The sequence below is a fragment of the Dendropsophus ebraccatus genome, chromosome 3, assembly GCF_027789765.1.
Source record: "Dendropsophus ebraccatus isolate aDenEbr1 chromosome 3, aDenEbr1.pat, whole genome shotgun sequence".
Taxonomy (NCBI): domain Eukaryota; kingdom Metazoa; phylum Chordata; class Amphibia; order Anura; family Hylidae; genus Dendropsophus; species Dendropsophus ebraccatus.
Window position 1 is genome coordinate 191526660 of NC_091456.1, and position 22697 is coordinate 191549356.

A 22697-nucleotide genomic window follows, 5' to 3' on the forward strand; every position below is an offset into this window, starting at 1 on the left:
GGAGAAAAAAAATAATGAAGAGCACACTGGCCCTTTAAATTTAAGAAGGAATGTGCGCACCCTAGAGGACAGTGGAGACACTTCATCTGTGTGAAAAGGCTGGAACCCAGATCGGGAGAAGAGAGGAAGTTGGAGGACACTCACTGCAATGGACCGAACAGGGAGCTGCAGCAGATCAGAGACAGGAGGCGAACTGCAGCAAACAAGCGGGCAGGACTAGGATCGGCCACATGCGGTAAGTGGAGGAACTCTCCTGCCTGTATGGAATTCCTAGCCAATTAATGAGGTTGACTGGGATTACAGTGGTGCCTTGGTTTACGAGCATAATTCGTTCCGGGGCGGCGCTTGTAATCCAAATCTACTCTTAAACCAAAGCACATTTTCCCATAGGAAATAATTGAAATGCAGACAATTGGTTCCACAACCCCCACTCACTGCTGCACACAGGTCTGAGCCCCTCTCACCTTCATCCACATGGCAGATTTCAGCAGCTCCCTCCGTGCTGTGACCCAGCCCCTCTCCCTCACACAGATCCAGTCCCCCTCACCTCCCTCCCTCCTCATGGCAGACATCGCTGACTGACCTGGCAAACGCTGGGGTGTGGAAGCACAGCTGATCCTGCTCCTCTGCTCAGACGGCTTGTGGCTGGAGGCTGGAGATTCACGGCTCCTGGGACACCAGAGGAAAGTGCGCACACTGCTAACACGTGGGTTCTCCTTCACTGATCTGGCTCCTCCTCCCTGCAGTCTGGACCACCAATGAGAGCAGGTAATGCAAATCACATGACTCCCAGCTCCCTGCTCGTAAACCAAAATTCTGCTCGTAAACCAAGTCACATCTTAGGAAAAATCAGAGCTAGTCTTTCAAAATGCTCGTTAACCAGGTTACGGGGGGTCCAACCTCCGTACTGCTCTATTCATTTCTATGGAGGTGTTGGAGTAAGTTGGAGGAGCGCTGCACTTGGCACTCTCTGGCACCTCCATAGAAATTAATAGAGCTGCAGGTCACGTGCCGTACCTGTATTACGCTCCGTGATTATGTTCTGTGCATTAGGTGTGCTGGAAACTGGAATAATGGAACTTCCGGCATTAGGATTCATGATGATACCGGAAGCTCCAAATCGGTTTTATCCTTCGCACTACAGTACTGATACAGCCGGGTAGCGGTGTCAGAACAGTAGCGCAAACATTTTTGAACTGATTTGGAGCTTCCGGTATCACAATCAATCGTGATGCCGGGAGCTCAGCATTTGGTTCCGCAGTACATCTTCCTTATATACAGATTGGCCTCTTAGTGGCCAATGGTAAATTGGCTGCTCGATGCAGGACCACAACTGATCTGCTGAATGGATTGTTTTGCCCATCGCATTGCAAATGTTTTAGCTTCCATGTGCTAAAGCAGGATTTTTTGTATATATATTTATAGATATACACATATACACAATCATGACAACACAATTTTACCAACAAGATTTACATTTAAACCTAAATGAAGACTGACGTATAACAGCACTGTATAAACACTCGACAAAGACTCAGCTGGGATGTGGTGACGTGTTGAGAAGTGTTTGAAGAATATCCTCGTACTCACGTATGGATGAGTCCCGGTTATCTCACCTAACCACCTTCTGCCCCACAGTGTCGGGTTACCCGTCATCTGGGGTAGTACAAGTCCCAGGTCTCTGCTCTGGGTGGGGCTGGCTTGTAAAGTCCTTCCTACAAAGCTGAGCGCTTGTCAGTAGAGAGCGGCTGAACTTGCACTGTGCTCTACTGCAGGTCCAGTCTTGAGCTTGTCCGTTTCTTTTCTAAGGTAGTCAACTGTCCTATGTAGTCTGTCCTCGGCGTAGGCAAGGTAGAGGTGTCTCAAGGAATTTAGGCTAGCAGTCCATAGAGGTTGGACAACAGTGTTAGGAACAGCTAAAAGTAAATACCCATCCTGCCTGGCCTATAGCGAGGTACTAACTGACTAAAGGAAGTGATTACTAAAGAGAGAGAAATGTATGTGTAGCTAGACCTAAGTGTTAGCTGCAGCTGTGCGGGTGTGACATCTAGTGGTTGGAGTAAGAAACAGCAGCCTCCTGTCTTAACCTGTGACACTAGAGTGATACAGTTTTACCAAGGTAAAACAAGAGAAAACAAATAGTGGGACACTAAAGGATTGAAGATATACCCAGGGTGATCGATGGTCGTCATCCAGGGATGTTACATCTGCTCATACGTTAAGGGTATATTCACACTGAGAAATAGGATAGGAATTGAAGAGGAATATTTCCTCTCCTTGAATTGGTGCAGAATTCGAGCAGAAAGCAGAAATGCAAAGCCTCAATAACCTCTATGGGATTCTCTAGCAGAACCTGCCTAAAGAATGGACATGTCGATTCCTTGGGCAAGAAGCGGTCCCGCAGCGAAAAATTTCACGCGTAAATTCCACCATCTGAACACTCTAATTATTTCTGTAGGTGTCAGAAACAGCTGAGCCCAGGTCACGTGCCATACCCGCAGCTCTATTCATAACACACGAAAATGGCTTCCCCCGTGTGACTTCCTTTATGTTGAACAAGATTTGATTTCGCATTGAAACATTTCCCACAATCTGAACATAAATATGGCTTTTCACCTGTGTGAAGTCTCTGATGTTTAACCAGATCTGACTGCTCTGAAAAACATTTTCCACCTTCGGGGCAGAAAAATGGCTTCTCTCCTTTATGAATTCTTTGATGTATAATAAGTTGTAATTTCCTATTGAAACATTTCTTACATTCTGAACATGGAAAAGGCTTCTCCCCTGTATGACTCCTTTGATGTTGCAGAAGATATGGCTTCACAATAAAACATTTGCCACATTTTGAACATGAAAATGGCTTCTCTCCTGTGGGACTTTTTTCCCCTTTATTCCTTTTTTATTATTTATAAAGTCACGATCATACGAAAACAATAAATCACATAAAAACTTCCAATCTATTCCTTATTACAATCCCACTTTTCCTTATTCTTCACTTTTATAACATTTCCTAAAAAACACCCCATCCCTAACCCCCCCCCCTCCCCTTACCTCTCCCCCTAAAACCCATCCTTGCAAGTGGGAGATTAAAAACAAAACAAAAAAAAAAAAAAAACCTTACCACAGTTTCTTCTCTAACTTCAAATTTCTTAACACAATTTTCCCAACTAGCAATATTTGAAATTGTGGGAGCCAGCCATTTTCTAGATATTAACACGCATAAAATAACCACCTAATTACCAAGTTAAGTTTCTGTACTGTTATTGGAGCATCCAATTGTTCTTTCTGTCCTCTGTGTGACTTCTTTGATGTTGAGCAAGATGTGATTTTGCAGTAAAACATTTACCACATTCTGAACACAAAAATGGCTTCTCCCCTGTGTGAATTCTCTGATGTTTAACAAGATCAGAATGCTGCCAAAAACATTTCTCACATTCAGAGCATGAGAACGGTTTCACTTCTTTGTGGGCTCTTTGATGTCTTTTAAGCCGTGATTTTAAAGTGAAACATTTTCCACATTCTATACATGAAAATGGCATTTCATCTGAGTGAAGTTGTTGGTGGACAGCAAGACTTGAGTTACGAGTAAAACATTTCCCACATTTTGAACATGAAAATGGCTTCACTCCTGTGTGACTTCTTTCATGTTGAACGAGATGTGATTTCACAGCAAAACATTTACCACATTCAGAACACGAATATGGCTTCTCCCCTGTGTGACTTCGTTCATGTTGAATAAGATGGGATTTTGCCGTAAAACTTTTCCCACATTCTGAACATGAAAATTGTTTATCTCCTGAGTGGTACTTTTGATGGATAACAAGATTTGATTTCTGAGTAAAACGTTTGCCACATTCTTGACAAGAAAATGGCTTCTCCCCTGTGTGAGTTCTTTGGTGCTGAACGAGGTACGATTTTTACTAAAACATTTGCCACATTCTGAACAGAAAGATGCCATTTCTGTATGAGCTGCCAAATGGTCACAAAGATTTGATTTCAGAGTAAAACATTTTCCACATTCTAGGCATGAAAATGACTCCTCTGCTGTGTGACTTCTCAGATATTCTGTAAGATCTGATTTAACGACAGAACAATTTCCATATTCTGAATATGTAGGTGACTGTTCCCCTATGTGACCTATTTGTATAGAAGGATCATATACCAGATCTTTGCTGTGAGGGTCTGGGGGTATATCTGGGGTAATAGAAGGTTCTTCATATGTATCTTGTGTGATCTGACCATCTGCTGTAATATCTGGAGATATCTGATGTCCCTCTGATCTCCGGGGACACTCAGCTGCCAAAAAGAAAACAATTCTTATGTTTGATTATAACCATGACTTTTGTATTGATATTTCACTAACATTTTTACATACAAGGTTCTGTTCAAGTAGCAAGAAGTATTCAAAGAATCTATTATTTATAGTCATATGTATTACCTGCTGATGGGAGGGGCTGCTGATCCTCCAGCATCACATCCTTGTACTGATCCTTGTGTCCTTCTACATACTCCCACTCCTCCATGGAGAAATAGACCGCCACGTCCTGACACCTTATAGGAACCTGACACACACAATGATCACACAGTCATCCCCCCCACCCCTCCAGTGGTGTTACTGTATAATGTCCCAGCATTCCCAGCAGCCACAGTCTCACCTCTCCACTCAGCAGCTCCACCATCTTGTTGGTGACTTCTAGGATCTTCTCTTCCTCCATTTCCTCATGTATCAGGGGCCCCGGGATTGGGCTCAGGGTTCTTCCCCATCCTTCACACCCAGGGGCCCCACAGCGCCCACTAGAGGACTTCTTCACTACTGTGTAATCCTGTGTATGAAGAGACACATTACTATCACTCCATCCATTCCCAGAATCCCTCACCTCTCCAGTCCTATCCATCTGTTATTCCATAGATAAGAATGATGTCATGATGACATCACTCCCAGAATCCCTCACCTCTCCAGTCCTATCTGTTATTCCATAGATAAGAATGATGTCATGATGACATCACTCCCAGAATCCCTCACCTCTCCAGTCCTATCCATCTGTTATTCCATAGATAAGAATGATGTCATGATGACATCACTCCCAGAATCCCTCACCTCTCCAGTCCTATCCATCTGTTATTCCATAGATAAGAATGATGTCATGATGACATCACTCCCAGAATCCCTCACCTCCCCAGTAAGCAGGAAGAGTATGTGTAGGGTGAGGGTTATTATCCTCTCGGCCATCTTGTCTCTGTCTCTCTCCATGGTTGATGGGTCGGTCTCTTATATAGAAGATATCAGCAGAGGATCCTGGAGTGTTGGGAGATGAATGGAGAGAAGACGACCAGGTAACAATCACACAATCTCAGGAGGAGGGGACATCACGGATGTATCTGCAGCATGTAAACAAAAGACTGGATCTAAACAAAGATAGGGCTGGTATAGGGGACACAGAAGTCACAAATTACAGATTTTTTCCCCCATACAGAACTATTCAGCATGCGTCCCTTATTCACAGGATAGGGGAAAAGTGTAAGATTACTACTAGAAATGAGCCAATCGCTTCGTTTGATCAGCAGCTTATTAAAGGGGTTGTTCACAATTTGTTTTTTAATCAACTGGTGCCAGAAAATGCCAGAGATTTGTAATTTACTTATACAGCATTACAAAAAAAATCTCAAGTCTTCCAGTACTTATCAGTTGCTGTATATCCTGCAGGAAATGGTGTATTCTTTCCAGTCTGGAAAACAGGAGAAGTTTTCTATGGGGATTTCCTACTGCTCTGGACAGTTCCTGACATGGACAGAGGTGGCAGCAGAGAACACTGTGTCAGAATGGAAAGAATAAGCCACTTCCTGCAGGACATCCAGCAGCTGATAAGTACTGGAAGACTGGAGATTTTTTTTTTTTATAGAAATAAATTACAAATCTCTGGTACTTGCTGGGACTAGTTGATTTTAACCCCTAGACGACCCTGGACGTAGGGTTACGTCATGGAAGTCTGTCCCCAGACGACCCATGACGTAACCTTACGTCATGGGTGTTATTCCCGCTATGAAGCGCGCTCCGGAGCGGAGCGCGCTTCATAGGAGGTGGGGGCCGGCTGCAGTGAGCAGCCGGGACCTCACCGGTAATGACACGCTGCAGCGATCGCGCTGCCGCGTGTCATTAACCCCTTAAAACGCCGCGATCGCGGCGCGACCCGCGGCGTTTAAGTGTAAGTGACAGGGGGAGTCCCCTGTCACTTACCGATCGGGACCCCCGCAGTGTGACTGCGGGGGTCCCGATCGGTAAAACGGACTGCTGGAGGTCTCTCACCTGCCTCCATGCGGTCCGATCGGCGATCTGCTACACTGAGCCTGCACAGGCAGGCTCAATGAGCAGATCGCCGATAACACTGATCAATGCTATGCCTATGGCATAGCATTCATCAGTGTATAAATCAAACTAAACTATGTACAAGTCCCCCAAAGGGACTTCAAAAGTGTAAAAAAAAAAAGTTCAAAACACTATTACACTACCCCAAAACCCCTCCCCCAATAAAAGTTGAAATCACCCCCCTTTCCCATTATATAAATAAAACATTTAAAAATGAATAAATAGATAAACATATAATATACCGTAGCGTGCGTAATTGTTCGATCTATTAAAATATAACAAGCGTCATTGCGACCGGTAAACGGCGTACACGAAAAGAGGGGAAAAAGTGCGCAGATTACCGATTTTTATGTTACATTATATATTAAAAAAAATCAATAAAAAGTGATCAAAACGTCCGATCTTCACAAATATGGTATTAAATAAAAACTAGAGATCATGGCGGAAAAAATGACACCCCATACAGCCCCGTAGGTGAAAAAATAAAACCGTTATAAGCATCACAATAGGCCCATTTTATTAATATTTAATTGCCAAAAAAAAGGATTTCATAAAAAAATATATAACATTAGAGAATCTGTGTAACCTGCATATGGTTGTGTTCGGTCTGACCTATAGAATAATAGTGTCATGTCGCTGTTACCATATAGTGCATTACGTAGACACAGGAACCCCCCAAACGTTACCATATTGCATTCTTTCTTACGATTCACCTATTTATATCTTCATAAATAATATATTTGGAATTCCATCATACATGTTATGGTAAAATGAATGACGCCATTACACAGTACAACTATTCCTGTAACAAATAAGCCCTTACATGGCTCTGTAGATAGAAAACTGAGAGTGCTAGAGCTCTTAGAAGGGGAGGAGGGAAAAACGAAAGCACTAAGATCAAAATTTGCGCGGTCCACTGGGTCATTTTGGGCCTGGTCCTCAAAGGGTTAAAGAAAATAAAAAAAAACATTTTGGTTAACAACCCTTCGAAGCCTGTCTCTCTAATTACTACTGAGGAGAGCCGAGGTCGGTGGAAGAGGCTGAGCCTGGGTAGAGTGTCCGATAACTATAGACCAATGGAGGAGATCACCGTTCTCCACCCAACCCCTCTGTGTCACACACCTGCAATCCTCTTACCCCCTTAATGGGCTCCATCCTGTCCCCTGTATAACATAGTAACAGATTGTAAGGGTAAAAAACAATACAGGGAATGGCGGGAATATAGAGTCCAAAAATATATCAAATAAAAATGAAGCAGAATATCCCTTTCTTTCATCCCTCCTCTTAAAAAAAAAAAGTTACCTACATCCTCAAGATGGTGCAACTAGAAACCAACTAGCAAAACAAAGACTGTACCAACAAGCCGTGTGCTTCCCCTGTGCTTCCAGGACCTGCCATGATGTCACAGTCATGTGATCAGTCACATGGAGGAGGAGGAGGAGGAGTCACATGATCAGTGCTGCTGCTCAGTGTATGCAGGACTCTGCTGTGCTGGATGAGCTGAAGTGATGTGTGTGGAGCAGAGCTGTGTGTGTGTGATGTGTGTGGAGCAGAGCTGTGTATGTGTGTGTTATATATGCCTATATTGCACCACTCTTGTCTCCAGTTCAGGTATTCTTTGCAATTAAGCTCCATTTACTTCAATGGAATTAAGTATGAAACCCCCACCCAATCTGGAAACAAGAGAGGGGGAAAAGTGGCCATGTTTTTGTAGCGTTGAATAACCCTTTTAAAGGGGTAGTGCGGCGCGAAGAAATTATTCACAAAATAACACACATTACAAAGTTATAGAACTTTGTAATGTATGTTATGTTTGTGAATCGCCCCCTTCCCCGTGTCCCCCCCACCCCCGCACGTGTACCCGGAAGTGTGGTGTCCGCCATTTTGTGCCACGACGTCATCTTCTGCCGGACATCCGAAGCTCTCCGATCGTCCCGAGTGCCGGCCGCCCTCTGCAACGTCATCAGATGCTCAGCCGCGATTGGCTGAGCATAACTGTGCTCAGTTATTCTCGGCTGATGACGCGGCAGAGGGGGGCCGGCACTCGGGACAATCGGAGAGCTTCGGCCGGCCGAAGATGACGTCGTGGCACAGAAGCAGAAGATCGGAGACGGGGGTTGGCCCGTGACAGGTATGTATAATGCACCACACTTCAGGGTACACGTGCGGGGGTGGGGGGACACAGGGAAGGGGGCGATTCACAGACATAACATACATTACAAAGTGTATAACTTTGTAATGTGTGTTATTCTGTGAATAATTTCTTAGCGCCGCACTACCCCTTTAAGACAAATTATATTGCCTATTATTTTAAACAATCATGACATGATGTGTGTTAAGGTTGTTCTCGCAGGAATAAGGTCTGATACTATTCGCCCCAATGACTTATATCTTCTTATTTTCCCAGAGATGCTACGATTGGTTTCCTGGAACGTGAAGGGACTACGGTCCCCTCATAAACGAGGTATGCTTCTAAGGCACCTTAAAAAGTTCAAACCAGACCTTGTTCTACTTGCAGGAGACACATCTGGAGTCCTCTGATTTTTTCAGGACTTCGTAGGTTTGGGTCAGGGAGGTGTATGGGTCTCCTGCAGTGGACCGTAAGGCCGGGGTTATTATCTTAGTGCACAGGGCATTTCAGGGCACTATATTGCGATCCTCACATGATGATCTTGGCAGGCTGTGCGCACTACAAATTCGCCTCCCTATGGACGATATTTCTGTCTATAATGTCTATGGCCCTAATAGACCTAGCACGTCCTTTTTCAGTTCCCTATCCTCCCAGATACTAGCTGATCCAATATCTGCTAAAATCATAGCTGGGGATTTCAATGAAGTGATGTCCACGGTGGAGCAGCAGCGCGCCTCCCATCCTCCACACTCTCCCCTGATTTCCCTGTGCCAGTCACAAGTTCTGACTGAGTCTGACACCTGGAGATACTTACACCCGGATGCCTGGGAATTTACTTATTCTCCGGTCCATGATACTTGGTCGAGAATTGACTAGTGTACTGGTTTCTGCCCCCCATCCTTCCCAAACTACATGCTCATGAGATAGAGGAGTTGGTCCTTTTAGACCACACAACCGCTACTTTGTACCTTTCCATACGCAACTTCCCAAAGGCACTGATTCCTGTGGAAATTCCCTATAGGGATGGCCAAAGATGACGAATTCAAAGCCTAACTGAAAGTGTGGTGGCTCGATATGCTCATGATAATTCAGGGCATATTTCGCAACCTCAATTATACTGGGATACCGCTAAAGCGGTCCTTCCGCATTATGGCTTATAAGGCAGCGGTGCAGAAGAAGATCAGTGCTCATATTTAGAAGTACAGTGCATTACTGCGTGCGGCTTACACCTCTTTTCAGTTGACCCCCTCAGAAGCAACTAAAAAGGCGTGGAAGGATGCTCGATCTGATTATGAGCAATGGATGGAGAAAAGAGAGGACATTCATAGATCTTATTATGAGGCCCTATTATTCCGCCATGGCAGCAAGGCTGGACGCCTGTTAGCGCGTTTTTCCTAGAGGTCCATTCAATACTCACCCTATTTCCCAAATGGAGGATGGAGGAGGTCGGGTGCAGCGTGATCCTCGCTTGATCACTTCTATTTTGAAGGACTACTATGAACAGCTGTACGCGACTCCTCCTCCCCCCCCCCACGCTGGTCTGCCAATATTATCAGAGGACCATCTTAACCTACTTATTCCCCTATCTCAGTGGAGGAAATTAAGCGGGATATAGGGCAGCTGAAATCGCAGAAGGCCCCTGAGTGACGCTATCTCTCCAGCACTACATTCTTTATTTCTTTGTATCTACAAGGGAAGTGGTTCCTAGCTCGTCTAATACCGCCTATATCAAGCTCTTACTTAAACCTGGGAAGAATCCGCAGCATCCAAATTCATATCGCCCTATCTCATTACTAAATTTAGACTTAAAACTTATCTCTAAGATTATGGCAGACCGTCTTGCGGTAGTGCTTCCAGAACTGATTTCCCCGGCCCAGGTTCGCTTCGTAAGAGGAAGGTCAGCAGTCATTAATATTCGAAAAGTAATGGCGGTGTTGGACGAGATAGGCCATCCAGCTCAGTTCCTTTTCACTTTAGTTGGAGCTGAGCTGCAGTAACCAGTCTTGGCCACTACACAGTGGATGGTGCTATCTGCTTCCTGCTCTGTGTATACCAGCAGCATAGCACTCACAAACAATGGATCAGTGGGGGGTGCTGGGTGTCAGACCCCCACCAATTCGATACTGAGGATGCCAACAATAAATCTTGCCAGGGAATACTCTCAGGATAACAAACTATATGGTCTGAACCACTACAAAAAGTCTATTGTTACTTCTAAGTCTCACCCATTCCCCGTATAAAACAAATGACATATGACACAAACAAGTAAAAAGGAGCTACCAGCTTTCTTTTTCTGAAATACAATTATTTAATTATCGTTACGCCTCAAGATGACATAATGAAATTATGTTCTTAGTGCGGTAAAAAAGGGAAAAAAAATGGCAGCACCTCTATGCCTCTGTTCACACTGCAGGTTGCACGCTTCTTGTGGCTTAAAGCGTAACTGTCATGTTTTTTATTGCAGGAATCAGTAGTATAAGCGATTTTAAGAAACTGTGTAATAGGTTTCATCAGCCAAAAAAGCCTCTTTCTGTACTCAAGAAGCAATCTCCCAGCCTCCCCCCCTGACTTCTTATCTGTGCATTATCAGGCAAACACGTCTTTATTACAGAGAAGCCAGTGAATACGGGCTCTGCTCTCTCAATTGTAAGCCTATGAAGGGGGGAGGGGGCCGAGGGAGATGAGGGAGCAGGAAGAGGTGACATGAAGGTCAGCTGTTTGTAGACTCTCTAGGCACCTAAACCGCAGGATTCTGGGGTCAGAAAGGTCAGTGCTTATCTATGAACTTACTGAGAGAAGATTGCAAGGTGTTGTGCTGTGCTGGACTGCTCCGTGCTCAGTCACTCCTAACAGCCCCTCCCATCTCCATAGCCACATAATGGAGACAGAAATCCTGCTTCATTTGATGTGAGGGGGGAGGCTGGGAGATTGCTTTTTCAGTCCAGAAGGAAACTCTTTTAGTACATAAAACCTATTACAGAGTTTCTTAAAATCGCTTGTACTGTTGACATTTAATGTTTTCAGAAAAATGACCCTGAAATGACAGTTACGCTTTAAGTACAAACAAAAAACCAGAAAGTGCTACAGCAACCCACAGATGCAAGCGCTTACTGTACATACCCCCCCGGTGTATACATGATAAACACCTGCTCTGTAGATATAAAAAAATGAGGATCTTAGCAAACTATTTGATCAGATTGTACTATGTCGCCACGTTAAGGCGTCCTCAGAGACAAGGTCCCTACTCTAGCATTTTCACACTAGCAATGGCCTCTCCTGGGCTGAATAAGCCTACAACTGGGCAGATAGGAGCCTAATGATCTCTTTTATAGCACCCTTGGGACATGGGTGAAGTGCAAGCCAACAGGAGGTAGCCACACACCCCACATTCAACAGAAAAAAAATGGCCGCACCTCTATGCCTCTGTTCACACTGCAGGATGCACGCTGCTTGTACAGCCAAAAAAAAACAAAACAGAAAGTGCAACAGCAACCTACAAGCACTTACCATATACACTCACCGGCCACTTTATTAGGTACACCATGCTAGTAACGGGTTGGACCCCCTTTTGCCTTCAGAACTGCCTCAATTCTTCGTGGCATAGATACAACAAGGTGCTGGAAGCTTCCTCAGAGATTTTGGTCCATAGTGACATGATGACATCACACAGTTGCCGCAGATTTGTCGGCTGCACATCCATGATTGCGAATTTCCCGTTCCACCACATCCCAAAGATGCTCTATTGGATTGAGATCTGGTGACTGTGGAGGCCATTGGAGTACAGTGAACTCATTGTCATGTTCAAGAAAACCAGTCTGAGATGATTCTAGCTTTATGACATGGCGCATTATCCTGCTGAAAGTAGCCATCAGATGTTGGGTACATTGTGGTCATAAAGGGATGGACATGGTCAGCAACAATACTCAGGTAGGCTGTGGCGTTGCAACTATGCTCAATTGGTACCAAGGGGCCCAAAGAGTGCCAAGAAAATATTCCCCACACCATGACACCACCACCACCACCAGCCTGAACCGTTGATACAAGGCAGGATGGATCCATGCTTTCATGTTGTTGATGCCAAATTCTGACTCAACCATCCGAATGTCGCAGCAGAAATCGAGACTCATCAGACCAGGCAACGTTTTTCCAATCTTCTACTGTCCAATTCGATGAGCTTGTGCAAATTGTAGCCTTAGTTTCCTGTTCTTAGCTGAAAGGAGTGGCACCCGGTGTGGTCTTCTGCTGCTGTAGCCCATCTGCCTCAAAGTTGGACGTACTGTGCGTTCAGAGATGCTCTTCTGCCTACCTTGGTTGTAACGGTTGGCTATTTGAGTCACTGTTGCCTTTCTATCAGCTGGAACCAGTCCTGCCCATTCTCCTCTGACCTCTGACATCAACAAGGCATTTCCGCCCACAGAACTGCGCTCACTGGATGTTTTTTCTTTTTCGGACCATTCTCTGTAAACCCTAGAGATGGTTGTGCGTGAAAATCCCAGTAGATCAGCAGGTTCTGAAATACTCAGACCAGCCCTTCTGGCACCAACAACCATGCCACGTTCAAAGGCACTCAAATCACCTTTCTTCCCCATACTGATGCTCGGTTTGAACTGCAGGAGATTGTCTTGACCATGTCTACATGCCTAAATGCACTGAGTTGCCGCCATGTGATTGGCTGTTTAGAAATTAAGTGGTAACGTGCAGTTGGACAGGTGTACCTAATAAAGTGGCCGGTGAGTGTATACTTATTGAAGTAAAAGCAACTTTCAGATCATTGTTAGGCTATATTCCCACTATGGGATTTTTTGGCTGTCACTGATGACGATATTTGCAAACGACTGGTGTGTATAATGATCATGCTCGTTATAGACGGCCATCTTTAGCAAGTATCAGACATCTATTTGACGGCCACCGCCAACGACGGTCAAAAAATAACATAGTATGAACATAGCCCTTCCAATTTATTACCAAATCGTTGACAAATCTTCCTACTCATTGAATAGAGACGAAAAAAAGGATCATTGAGGGTAAAAATAGAAATGTATTTATTGCATAGGACGATAGATAAAACAACCCATTAGAAATGAAAAAAAACAAAAACTTGGTGGTCCATAGTAAAAAGAAATTCTTATAACTATTCTTTACAAAAATAAAGTAAAAACAAAAACACAAAGACAAATTATCTCCACGACTACTACTCCCAATCAGCAGATGAGCTTATGTAAACAGTTAGGAAAAGAACAAGTAGGGGGTGCCTGGGTCCCTTTACCCTGTTCTTCCACCACCGCTCTATGGCTACTCAACAAGAACACTGACTATGACTACTACTACTGACAGTGAGCCTATGGGGGGGGGGGGGAATGAGTGCCACTCACTCCCTTTGATATATTGTGACTGCCGCATAAAACATTCCCCACCTTCTGAATATGGCATCTTTCTTAAGCAAGTTTTAAGATCTGATTTCCAGGCAAAACATTTCCCACATTCTAAACATCAAACTAGCCACTTTCCCGTGCGGCTTCCCAGAAGTCTGACAAAACTGAGTTATCAACAGAGATGAGGGTTACTCAAGCATATTCAAGACTGATTGTTCAGCAATTAAAAACCGATGGGTGCAGCCCGAGGGAATCCTGGAAAACATGGATACAGGCTGTCTCTATGTTTTCCATGACTCCCTAGGGCTACATCCAACGCTATTCATATGCTGAACGACCAGTCTCGTGAAGTGCTCATCTCTAGTTCACAGTAAAACATTTTACTCATTCTGGGCTTAAATATGGCTTCTCCCCTGTGTGAGTTCTCCGATGTGCAACAAGACCTGAATGGCGAGTAAAACATTTCCCACATTCCGAGCATGAAAATGGTTTTTCCCCTGTGTGGGTTCTTTGATGAGTAATAAGGTGTGTTTTTCGAGCAAAAAATCTCCCACATTCTGAACATGGAAACGGTTTCTCCCCTGTGTGAGTTCTTTGATGTTGAGCAAGATGCGCTTTCTGAGTGAAACATTTCCCGCAGTCTGAACACGAAAATGGCTTCTCCCCTCTGTGAGAATTTTGATGTTTTATAAGAGCCGATTTCCAAATAAAACATTTTCCACATTCTTCACATGAAAATAGATTCTCGCCCGTGTGAAGTCTGTGATGTCTGACAAGATGTGATAGCTGAGAAAAAGATTTCCCGCATTCGGAACATAAAAAAGGCTTATCCGCAAGAACTGATGTCGTCGTAAAACATCTCCCACATTCTGAACATGTAGACGGCTGCTCCCCTGTGTGAGTCATCAGCTTTAAAGGATCAGATGACAGATCTGTGGTAACAGAATGCTCCTCATATGCATCTGGTGTGATATCAGCGTTATAATATACTGATATCAGAGGTTCCTCAGAGCTCCTGGTACCATCATCTGCTCAAAATAAAAAAGATTGTATCTTTGAATAATCTAATCTCGAAAATGCAAATTACAGAACATCAAATTTACCACCCGCCACCATAATTCTCTCCCATTGCCCAGTCTATGACTGCCTGCCACAGCCCTCCGTAGACACAGTGCCCCTCCATTGTTGCTTGCCACTGTCCCCTCATACTTGTCCATCTAAGCTCACACTAAGATTACTATTACACGGGCCGCCCGATAGTGGTCTGATCAATACTGTAAATGAGCGCCGATCTAGCAGTTTTCTGGCCCTATTAACAGCTTGATAATCGTTTAGCAAGGGCTGCACGGACATCGTTACCCTTTAGCCAAACAGTTTACATTACTTCTCTTTGCTCCCGGTCTTCTCCTGCGCTCTGCAGCTTCAGAGCGGTCTCTGAGCTCATAGGCCGCCCAGCCGATCACTGACCTGGATGCTGTGGCCAGTGATTGGCTGTCAGCTCAGACAGGCCGCTCTGAAGCTGCAGCGTGCAGGAGCGGGGATGAAGCAGAGTGCAGGAGAAGACTGGGAGCCTTGATAGGTAACGTCTACTGATTGCTGAATCATCAGTAGTCGGCCGTGCATCGCTACACGGTCGGCGGCTGATGATTTCAAGGTCTAAAGAAACGATCAGCCGATGATAGTTGTCATCTGCTGATCATTGTCTCTATTATACGGAGTGATAATTGGCCAAATCAGGCTTATTATCACTCTGTGTAATAGGGCTTTCGAGTCTACACCATAAGCAGCAAGGGCAAGTGCACCACAGTAGATCTGCCCCGAACTGTTTATTGATTTAGCTGTATATCGCCGTCCACCATGTCATGTCCAGGCACAATCTAACTCATCACCATGAACCAGCCAGCCGATGCTGGTTACGTTACTGGCAGTTTATGTGGCTGGATATTTTTTCTGACATTGATTTGTATATACCGAGCAGGCGAGGGTCAGTCAGGGGGCTTGAAGACAGCGGTCATTCTGTGAGTCCTTTTCTTCTAGGTTGAAGTGTCACTGCCGTTTGGAAAAACTTTCGACATGTCACAAAAACACGTCAAAAGGGTTTGGTACCGATCCTGAGAAGACCGTTCTAAGTGCAATCTTCTCCCGTTTCTGTGTCATGTGATCAGTCGGGCTCTGACTAATTTTCTACGTAAGGGTATGTGCACACTGAGGAAAACACGTGGAGGACTTGCAGCACATTCCGCCGCTCGTCCCCGCTTCACTCTCCACCTGTGCCATGGACTCCATTCTATGGTCAGGCAGATTCCGCAGAAGAATGAACCCTGATACAAAGACGGGAGAGAAGCGCACTTAGTACGGTCTCCTTCCGACTCATTCTCAATATCTGTACCGACACCTGGTGTCTTTATGACGTGTCAAATGTTTTTTCAAACAGTGACATTAAGTTTTTTCCACTGAAGCTGGATCATAATTGGTTTATATACTACAATATCTCCTTCACCTGTACTTTACTCTTCACACTTTTCTACAGGAATCATAATGGCTTTACATCAGTTACCACTGGTCATTGTTCTCTTTCTGTTGACATATAAAAAATATTTAGCTTTGTCTATTACCTGCTGATGGGAGGGGCTGCTGATCCTCCAGCATCACATCCTTGTACTGATCCTTGTGTCCTTCTACATACTCCCACTCCTCCATGGAGAAATAGACCGCCACGTCCTGACACCTTATAGGAACCTGACACACACAATGATCACACAGTCATCCCCCCCACCCCTCCAGTGGTGTTACTGTATAATGTCCCAGCATTCCCAGCAGCCACAGTCTCACCTCTCCACTCAGCAGCTCCACCATCTTGTTGGTGACTTCTAGGATCTTCTCTTCCTCCATTTCCTCATGTATCAGGGGCCCCGGGATTGGGCTCAGGGTTCTTCCCCATCCTTCACACCCAGGGGCCCCACAGCGCCCACTAGAGGACTTCTTCACTACTGTGTAATCCTGTGTATGGAGAGACACATTACTATCACTCCATCCACTCCCAGAATCCCTCACCTCTCCAGTCCTATCCATCTGTTATTCCATAGATAAGAATGATGTCATGATGACATCACTCCCAGAATCCCTCACCTCCCCAGTCCTATCCATCTGTTATTCCATAGATAAGAATGATGTCATGATGACATCACTCCCAGAATCCCTCACCTCTCCAGTCCTATATCTGTTATTCCATAGATAAGAATGATGTCATGATGACATCACTCCCAGAATCCCTCACCTCTCCAGTCCTATCCATCTGTTATTCCATAGATAAGAATGATGTCATGATGACATCACTCCCAGAATCCCTCACCTCTCCAGTCCTATCCATCTGTTATTCCATAGATAAGAATGATGTCATGATGACATCACTCCCAGAATCCCTCACCTCCCCAGTGCTATCCATCTGTTATTCCATAGATAAGAATGATGTCATGATGACATCACTCCCAGAATCCCTCACCTCTCCAGTCCTATCCATCTGTTATTCCATAGATAAGAATGATGTCATGATGACATCACTCCCAGAATCCCTCACCTCTCCAGTCCTATCCATCTGTTATTCCATAGATAAGAATGATGTCATGATGACATCACTCCAGAATCCCTCACCTCTCCACTCCTACCCATCTGTTATTCCATAGATAAGAATGATGTCATGATGACATCACTCCCAGAATCCCTCACCTCTCCAGTCCTATCCATCTGTTATTCCATAGATAAGAATGATGTCATGATGACATCACTCCCAGAATCCCTCACCTCTCCAGTCCTACCCATCTGTTATTCCATAGATAAGAATGATGTCATGATGACATCACTCCCAGAATCCCTCACCTCCCCAGTAAGCCGGAAGAGTATCTCTAAGGTGAGGTTAATTATCCTCTCGGCCATCTTGTCTCTGTCTCTCTTCATCCTTCACTGGTTCAATTGGAAAATGATCTTATATAGAAGATATCAGCAGGACCTGAATGAAGAAAACATAGGGAAATATAAAAAAAACACGTAAAATCTTATGTTTAAAGAAAACCAGCACATACTGGAGATAACATTTAAAGGGAAACTATCAGCAGGTTAGACGAATGTAACCTGATATGTCCCTTTTGAGCACGGGGCGCTGAGGATGAAGGTCAGTTTCTTACCTTCATCCTTGGTGCAGTTTCTATGTAGTTAGTAGTTATATTCTTGGACTAAAACATCTAAAACAGTCTATGTAACCCACCACCACTCTGCTCTAAAAGCAGTGGTCTGGCTGATGTGTATATATAACGTAGATGTACAGCCATATATATGTATCTCTTATAGTAAGAGTCTCATTATTGCCCATAGCAACCAATCACAGCTCTGGGTTCACTTAATATTACTCTGGTGAAATGAGAGCTGAGCTGTGATTGGTCGCTATGGGCAACAAAGGAGAATCCTATTATAAGTAATCCCTTCAGTAATTGTTCTGTGTTTCACTGGTATGTGTTTTGTCTTTTATTGGTACGTCTGATTGTGTATAACATAGCTTGGCACCATCTTTCCTTTCCCAGCTGATAAGCTTCTCCCATCTGCTCTATCTCCACCCATTATCACACCTGAGTTCTGATCAAGTCTGATTCAACTTCCCTTCAAGTAGTATAAATTTAGATCTAAGGTCTCATTGTAGACCCTGGTCTCATTATAGAACATCTTAAAATGCCAACTTTAAGTGTAATATTTAGAATTAGGCCAGAATTGGATCAGAACAGCTCTCTAAACATACTTTTGTAAGTGACAAACTACTTAACCATGAAATATTTCCTCAACTTTCTATCTGCCCTCATCTACATGTCTTGTGATTTCTTTCTATTCTACCCACCCTCCATCCGCACTGAAAATCACCTTTACATCAGCCCCTCTCTCCTCCCCTCCCCCATGTATTGCTCCCATGCCCTGTACACTCTTACCTCCCTATAACTCCTTCCACTGTGCAGCACAGAAATCGCTCCCACAAGTCTTGTAACCTCCTGCTAAACCACCTGCTGTCTCTCTCTATCCTTCTGCTTCTGGCTGCTGGTGACATCTCTCCTAATCCTGGCCCACCTTTCTCCCTCGCTAGTGCTCCTCTCTTACTTCCCTCAAGTAACACTCTTAGCTTCATCTAGAACCGCTGTCTGCCATCTTCTGCTCCCTCTGTCTCTCCAGTTTCCTTTACCTGCGCTCTCCTAAATTCTTGCACCGTGTGCAACAAACTCACGGAGATTCATAATCTTTTCATCGCTAAAACCTTCACCCTTCTGGCCCTCACTGAAACCTGGCTACAACCATCTGACACTGCTTCCGCTGCTGCTCTATCCTATGGTGGTCTTCTTCTCTCTCACACCCCCAGACCTGAGGGTAGGCATGGTGGAGGAGTTTGGGTTCTTCTCTCCCCGCAGTGCACCTTCCAGGTCATTCCCCCTGAGCCCTCACTCTCTTTCCCCCTCCTTTGAAGTTCACACCCTCAGACTCTTCCGCCCACTTCCCCTCAGAGTTACTGTTATCTATCGTCCCCCTGGCTCTCCACGACAATTCCTCGACCACTTTGCCACCTGGCTCCCTCATTTCTTATCTGCTGAAGTTCCCACACTAATCCTGGGTGACCTCAACATTCCTGTCGATACTCCTATGTCCTCTCCCACCTCCCAGCTTCTCTCTCTAACCACGTCTTTCGGCCTCTCTCAGCTAACAAACTCTCCTACACACAAGGGTGGGAATTCCCTGGACCTGATCTTCTTCGGCCACTTTTCCATCTCAAACTTCACAAATGATCCCTCAGAGTTATCCGACCACAACCTCCTCTATTTCACAAATACTAACAATCGCCCCCCTCCTGACACTCCTACCCCACACATATATAGAAATCTGCGTGGCATCAACACTCAACAACTCATAGACTCCCTACAATCCTCACTGTCCCCAATCTCATCCCTCACCTGCCCAAACATGGCCGCCAAACACTACCACAACACCCTGAAAACTACCCTAGACTCTTTAGCCCCCCCTACTCTCCGCACACCCCGCCACAGATGCCAGCAGCCCTGGCACACCCCGGAAACTCGCTTTCTTCTGCTGTGCTCTAGGACGGCCGAACGTCTGTGGAGGAAATCGAGAACCTCCGCAGATTTCATTCATCACCAATTCACCCTCAAATCTTATTACTCTGCCCTTCACCTCGCCAAACAATATTATTCCACCTCCCTCATCTCTTCACTGTCAAAAAATCCAAAATGCCTTTTCGACACCTTTAATTCTCTTCTCAAGCCCAAAGCTCAGTCACCCATCACTGACCTCTGCGGTGAAGATTTGGCCTCCATCCGCTCTGACATCACCTCCCAGCCCCAAAGCCCCATAGATCCCATCCCCTCTCCCATAGATCCCATCCCCTCTCCCACCTTCTCTTCACTCTCTGCTTTTGATCCAGTGACAGAGGAAGAAGTTGCCAAGCTCCTCTCCTCCTACTACCTGCCCTAGTGACCCTATTCCCTCACACATCCTCCAGTCCCTCTCTCCTGCTGTCACTACTCACCTCACCAAAATATTCAACCTCTCCCTCTCCTCTGGTATATTTCCATCCTCATTCAAGCACTCTGTTATTACCCCGTTACTGAAAAAACCATCTCTAGACCCATCCTGTGCAGCCAACTATCGGCCTGTTTCTGATCTCCCCTTCATCTCTAAGCTCCTGGAACGTCTTGTCTACTCTCGCCTTCCTGGCTATCTCTCTGATAACTCTCTTCTCGACCCTCTACAGTCCGGCTTCCGACCCCTTCACTCCACTGAAACTGCTCTCACCAAGGTGTCAAACGACCTCCTGAAGGCCAAGTCACAAGGAAACTACTCCTTGCTGATTCTCTTGGATCTCTCAGCAACGTTTGACACTATGGACCCCAGCTCCTCCTCTCCATGCTCAGCTCTCTTGGTCTTAAGGACTCTGTTCACTCCTGGTTCTCTTCCTACCTCTCTGACCGCTCCTTCAGTGTATCCTTCTCGGGCTCTACTTCTTCTCCCTTACCTCTCTCTGTTGGGGTTCCCCAGGGATCAGTCCTGGGTCCCCTCCTCTTCTCCCTCTATACAGCCCCCATCGGACAGACCATCAGCAGGTTTGGCCTGCAATACCATCTCTATGCTGATGACACGCAGTTATACACCTCTTCCCGCGACATCTCCCCTGCCTTCCTGCAAAATACAAGTGACTGTCTATCCGCTCTCTCTAACACTATGACCTCTCTGTTCCTCAAACTTAATCTCTCTAAAACTGAACTTCTTGTATTTCCTCCCTCTAACAAACCTAAACCCGACATCTCACTCTCAGTCTGTGGTACTAGCATCACTCCTGTGCATCAAGCTCGATGTCTGGGGGTCATGCTAGACTCCGATCTATCCTTCACTCCCTATATCCAAGCTCTTACACGCTCCTGTCATCTTCATCTCAAAAACATCTCCAGAATCCGTCCATTTCTCACCACTGATACCGCTCAGACTCCCATTCCCGTCTTGACTACTGCAACTCCCTACTAATCGGTCTTCCTCTCTCTAAGCTTTCCCTCTCCAGTCTATCCTGAATGCAGCAGCCAGGCTCATCTTCCTCTCCAGCCGTTACACTTATGTCTCCCCCCTGTACCAATCACTGCACTGGTTACCCATTAAATATAGAACACAGTTCAAACTCCTCACCCTCACCCATAAAGTTCTCCACAACTCTGCCCCTCCATACATCTCCTCCCTCATCTCCACCTACCATCCTTCCCGTGCTCTGTGTTCTGCTAATGACCTTACACTAACCTCTTCTTTAATCAGAACTTCTCATTCCCGCCTCCAAGACTTCTCTCGTGCTGCACCAGTTCTCTGGAACTCCCTACCCAAAGACCTCAGTTTTATTTCCAACATCCCGTTTTAAGCGTGCCCTGAAGACCCATCTCTTCAGGCGTGCTTATAACATTTTGTAATCTCGTCTCCCTTTGCTATCCCTTCTCCATCCTCTCTACAACTTCTTTGGTGCTTGTTACACTGTCCTTGTTATCTGAGCTCAGAAAATGGCTTGTGACTGGCTCGCCCAGTCACCTATAGGCACTTTGAGATTCTACGTATACTGACTGGAACATTGACAAATAAAGCACTTGTTGCCTCTCGTGTTACTTCCAGTCATCCTAGTCTGTACGCTCTTGAGAGCAGGTCTCTAATTCTGTATTTTAATTTATTCATTGTATAACTATATATATAACCTGTAATGTATTTATATATTTAAATAAGCGCTGCGGAATCTGTTGGCGCTATACAAATAAATATTATTATTATTATTATTATTATTATTATAATAAGGATGAAAAATAACACAGATACAACTCACTGCACAAACAGCAACAACAGCGGAGAAACAGGAGGAGGCGGAGCCGAGATCAATGGAGAATAATCAAGCCTCATCCTTCACACCCAAAACTGCCCCATGCTGAAGGGGTTAATCCTCCTGCTGTCCCTTAACTCCTTCCCTGCGGTGACTCCGCACATCCCTCCACCTGCAGAGCTGTACAGGAGCCGTATGCTTCCCCTGAGCTTCCAGGACCTGCCATGATGTCACAGTCATGTGATCAGTCACATGAAGGAGGAGTCACATGATCAGGGGCTGCTGCTCAGTGTATGCAGGACTCTGCTGTGCTGGATGAGCTGAAGTGATGTGTGTGTGGAGCAGAGCTGTGTATGTGTGTGTTATATATGCCTGCAGCAGAGCCCTGTGTGTAATGTACATGTAGCTGAGCTGTATATGTGTGTGTTATATATGCCTTTGAGA

The 22697-nt window shown here is 45.2% G+C and overlaps 1 protein-coding gene and 1 pseudogene across 1 annotated transcript; both read right to left on the bottom strand.

Moving 5' to 3' along the window:
• Positions 1-2503: 2503 nt before the first annotated feature.
• LOC138786626 (gastrula zinc finger protein XlCGF71.1-like) lies at positions 2504-3026 on the bottom strand. Its single transcript, XM_069963607.1, has 2 exons — positions 2980-3026; positions 2504-2894 (listed from the first exon to the last, which is right to left on the bottom strand). Exons 1-2 carry the CDS (start codon positions 3024-3026, stop codon positions 2504-2506), a joined length of 438 nt encoding a protein of 145 aa, XP_069819708.1.
• An 80-nt stretch (positions 3027-3106) lies between these two features.
• Positions 3107-22464, bottom strand: LOC138786865 (zinc finger protein 84-like; annotated as a pseudogene).
• Between the last annotated feature and the right edge of the window lie 233 nt (positions 22465-22697).

Excerpts from the sequence above, each read along its gene's own strand:
- LOC138786626 (XM_069963607.1), bottom strand. The coding sequence starts at position 3,026 with ATGGGGTGTTTTTTAGGAAATGTTATAAAAGTGAAGAATAAGGAAAA. Across the intron at positions 2,895-2,979 it reads AAAGTGAAGAATAAGGAAAA|GAATAAAGGGGAAAAAAGTC; the intron begins GTGGGATTGTAA and ends ATAATAAAAAAG.